Source organism: Cryptotermes secundus, unplaced genomic scaffold (assembly GCF_002891405.2).
Source record: "Cryptotermes secundus unplaced genomic scaffold, Csec_1.0 scaffold56, whole genome shotgun sequence".
Classification (NCBI taxonomy): domain Eukaryota; kingdom Metazoa; phylum Arthropoda; class Insecta; order Blattodea; family Kalotermitidae; genus Cryptotermes; species Cryptotermes secundus.
In genome coordinates, this window is record NW_019744407.1 from 1877472 (window position 1) to 1882166 (window position 4695).

The 4695-nt window shown below is 38.2% G+C and overlaps 1 protein-coding gene across 1 annotated transcript in view; it reads left to right on the forward strand.

Moving 5' to 3' along the window:
• Nucleotides 1-4695, forward strand: part of LOC111874674 (transmembrane protein 135-like) — a 25451-nt gene that overhangs the window by 13137 nt on the left and 7619 nt on the right. Inside the window, exons 4-5 of the mRNA XM_023870370.2 lie at nt 2189-2340; nt 3034-3154. Coding sequence (XP_023726138.1) covers nt 2189-2340; nt 3034-3154 — 273 coding nt within the window. The remainder of the gene's footprint in view (nt 1-2188; nt 2341-3033; nt 3155-4695) is intronic.

Genomic DNA, 4695 nt, shown 5'->3' on the forward strand with positions numbered 1-4695 from the left:
AAAACCAACGACTGACTCGATGATGTAAAACATGAATCAAATAATTTTATTCTTGTTTTATATAATCTAATTTATTGTATTTTTACTTCAAGTACTTTATATAATTAATAATATTGTATCCAATTTTACTAGTACTGCGGTTCAGTGGTCCATGTATTTGCCTGATGATGGCTATTAATAGCCGAAACATGTAGCAGAGCCAAAACTAGGCACTGATCTTGATATTAGTTGTGTTGTGACGGTTGTAATAAAGCAGTTGTATATAAAATTTATAAACCGATATAAAATTAAAATGTGTATCAATAAATGTCGATTAATTACTTTAATGAAGTGATAATTACATTATTTAAAACAGTAGGAAAGAAAATAGCAACAGGACTTGGCTTGCAGGAGTCGGTTGGTTAGTTAAAGAAATGTGACCCGAAAACCTTTCCTAAGCTGACGATATGGCCCACCAACCATAACAACTGCATATCCCTCTTCTAAATTGAAGGTAAATCTTTACTTGATTTAGTAAAAGAAAGCGTAGAGGAAACATGGCTTTCTTAAGGGAGCATATAGTCGAAACAAATTATTCGTATGTAGGATGTGAGTTACTGAGAGCCGTGGTTACGAAGAGTTGTATCTTTTGAGATAATAGTCCGTTGAAAGTCAGCCGACTGCACGGCGTTATATCCCACAAGATATTACTCGTTAAATTATTCTTAAATCACAAAAAGTCCAGTGTGACTTGTTGAAAAATGACCAAGAACAGTTATTTCTTCAAGAAGGACAGTCCAGTGCTAACCAACAGGAAGGACAGTAAGGACCATCATGGATGGACCAAATATCCCGCACCCCAGGAATTTGTTATTCCCCGAGAGATAAATCATGAATGTGATCAGACATTATCATTCACACTTTGATGACAAGGGTCCAAGGAACACGATGAGGAAACCCGAGTTTTCAAACCGCTTCCAATTTCGAGAAGAAATCGGTGAATAATGGAGGAAGGTAGCTCAATTGTACATTATATTCATTTATTAAAGTTTATTTAATGACGCTGCCAGGAGCTCAAGACGATAATGTCGAATAGCGGCATGATTCGTCACAATTATTGACGTATTGGATATTGACCATGGCCCTGTTTCTTTATTTAAAACAATGTTTCGGAGGCTGAACTCTATCCGACCTCTAGGTGAAAGCCTACTCAGTTCGGCTGAATTGATAGAGCTGGCCCCTATCTCCTGACCTGTGATATGATTACTGAATTTTGAACTGAAATCGATGTGGAAGGAAATGGTCGCGGCCTAATTTGAGGCATTAACCCCGTCACTTTCTTGGAGAAACTGAGCAGTACTAAGAAATTCTGTCAGAAGAGTCTATCCGGACTGAGATCTTTCGAATACAAACGAGAAAATGGCCACGTCTTATTTGTGTTCAGATAATATTTTCAGATAAATCAGTTTCTTTTAAATTGTTATGTAGTTTTTATGTATTAGCTCTATTTAGTGCCTTAATATCTCATTTGACACCCTGCAACATCTAGTATACTTGAATTAGAGTTTTCAAATTGCCTAGTAATAAATATATGACTACCTCGGGTCATTATGTGTGCGTCCATTCCTAAGGCAGCACGCATTGATTGTGGAGACTGGTTGTAGAGGAGGCAAAGGCTCACCCAGGGCCCCCAGGGCTGTAGCGCCGAGTGGTAAGTAGGTAAATACACGTGGTAGAGTCATTAAGTTCGTGGAATGTGGTTTTATCGCATCGTATTACACGGTATTCACATACACTTAGGCAGCTCCACACCGGCCCTCAAAATAGTTGCCGTTGGCCGCTATGCAAGTCTGCCAACGTTGATATAGCTGTCGAAAACATTGCTGAAACATATTGGCAGTAAATTCCCGTACGACGCTTTGCGGCCATTCCACGAACTTATTGACTGTTGTAGTATGACGCGAATAGTGAGCAGTAAGTAACATGAAATCCATCGAATGCCATTAAGGGGGAAGGCAGATTAAAACACATAATCTTTTAGACAGGATTTCATTTAAGAAATCTTTCTCTGGAGAGTGGGCGACGTTAGAAAATGGGAAACCTAAATCCTGTGATCCTTTGGCCGATTAATTGGTGATTGGAGAATGAATAATTTGTTCGTGAAGAAGTTTCATATGCAGTAATGTCTAAATATTTGATTTGTTTCAAGACTGTGGAGTATGTGATCCGCCATCTTGCGCGAACCGGCAGGTTGCAGTTGACGAAACTAAGGATGTGTGCTTCGTTTATGCTTCTCAATACTGCTGCGATGTACCTCATGCGATGTAACAGCATTGAAATGTTGAGTGGCATCAATTACTGGTACTGAAACCATTTAGCGGAGACCCGCGTTTATCAGCTTGTAACGTTCGAAGATGGGCCGCGCCATAGCTCAAGCGGTTAGTCGCTGGCTTTCCACAGCGGCGGCCCGGGTTCGATCCCAGATCTGGTCAAGTGGGATTTGTGGTGGACAAAGTGGCGCTGGGGCAGGTTTTCTCCGAGTACTTCGGTTTCCCCTGCCAATCTTCATTCCACCAATTGCTCCACAATCATCCTCACCTATCATCTTGGGCTGGTACAATAGGCCAGAAGTGGCCGCAGTACAAGGGACTTAGTCCCACCCCACTAGCAATAAAAAACCATCGAAGATTTATTACGTATTTTCGTAAATAAAGTTAAATAATATTTTAGTTCAGCCGCTTTATATTATACCAAATTTTGAACTATTCATTACAATAATCTGAGAGTACCTGCATTCGAAACACGGTTTGGATGCTAAACAGGTCCTATATCCACATACTCTTTATTGACATAGGATAATTATGTACTTATGAACTGTAGTAAGAAAGAAGGAATTTATTTCACCATAATAATCAGAGAGAATCAATCGAATTAATCAACTATATCTTAATAACCATCTCTGTCACCTTTACTTTCTCTGACGCATTTTGCTGTAGGTCACTTCTATGGCTCGCCTGTGAGCAACAAGGTGATCAATTTGATTTTATTTCTTAGGCCCTTCATTCCACCACGTGTAGAGAAGCGGTCCTGTAAGAGAAGAGAAGACAGTGATCAGACCGATTGCAAAACTTCCGTTTGTAATCACAGTGGATCTTGTTGGAGGCACGTTTTCCAGGTAAAAAGAATCGATAGATCATATTGCAATTAAAAGAAAAGACTAACGCGTCAGATATGGATGCCAACAGATTAATACTTAATCGGCTGAACATTTATCAGTCATTTATTGTCTGTTAAATTCTTTGGTCAATAAAATCATACTTTGACATTCAAGCTTTGAAAGGAACTTTCTATTTGAATAGTGTTAATTAAAACATGGCCAGACAAGTACCCAGACATCTCGCTTTACACAAGCCTGAACCCATTAACCCCATCGCGATATAGATTTATGTAAATCTTCCGATTTGCTGAAAACCTTCCCACTTACAACCCTGAAAAGCCCTATCAAAGGTAACAGACAGAGAAAGGGTCCGAACAGTGCCTAAGAGTGATAAGATAGTAGCAGCAATGGGCGGTTAAGAGGAAAGAGGAAGTATAGAACACGAATTTATAATTCTATATGTAATAATACAAACGCCGTCGTGAATGCAACAATTTATTTGGTTGTAGATCTTTGTCTTTTCTTCCTCTACACTACATGTTTCGGCCGTCATTGGTCAGCATCAGGTGTATTTTTCACTACGTAGCTGTCACACTGCACACAGTCCAAAATCTAAAACATCAGCCTGTCAGTCTTGTTTTAAAATCTCGCCAACACACGCTCGTCAATTTGATTTTAGAATTACAGTTTAAANACTGTAATTCTAAAATCAAATTGACGAGCGTGTGTTGGCGAGATTTTAAAACAAGACTGACAGGCTGATGTTTTAGATTTTGGACTGTGTGCAGTGTGACAGCTACATAGTGAAAAATACACCTGATGATGGCCAATTACGGCCGAAACATGTAGTGTAGTGGAAGAAAAGACAAAGATCTACAACCAAATAAATTGTTTCATTCACGACGGCATTTGTATTATTAAATATAGAAGTGTATAGTACAACAGGAAGCTTAAATTTAATATATGAATTTATAAATTTAATAATAATGAATCAAATTTTCACATGATTTTAGAACGTTATAATACTTAAATTCTGAAATTACGCTCTTACGGAGGCTACCAACACCAAAAGATGGCCGAAATTATTCATTTGAACCCAGGTTTAATTCCCTACGCACACTTATAAAACCTGGCGTAATCTTTCAGGTTCCATCTTCTTTAAGCCTTATATTGTAAAAAAGGACCTTCTATAGATTACTAAAAATTTTGAAACATAAATATTGACTATAGACTGCAGTTTCAGGTACAATATTGCAACAAAATTGATAATCACCAGAACAAGCAAATGTAAACTCTAGGGACGAAGACCCTTATACGAAGGAAAGAGAAAATGACATCTCACATATTAATATGTATAACTAATCTGATTTGTTTCATTCTGGCCCGTCACACTAACAACATTATAAAAGATAAAACAATTCCGTCCAGTGTGACTGGTGAAGTTTTTCTTATTTCAATTCTTCCCGCCCTTATATGTATCGGTCCTTAGAGACCATCATCAGAAGGACATCCATACAGTTTGGAAACCACTATTACAATGGGTGTTCTGAATATTAAAA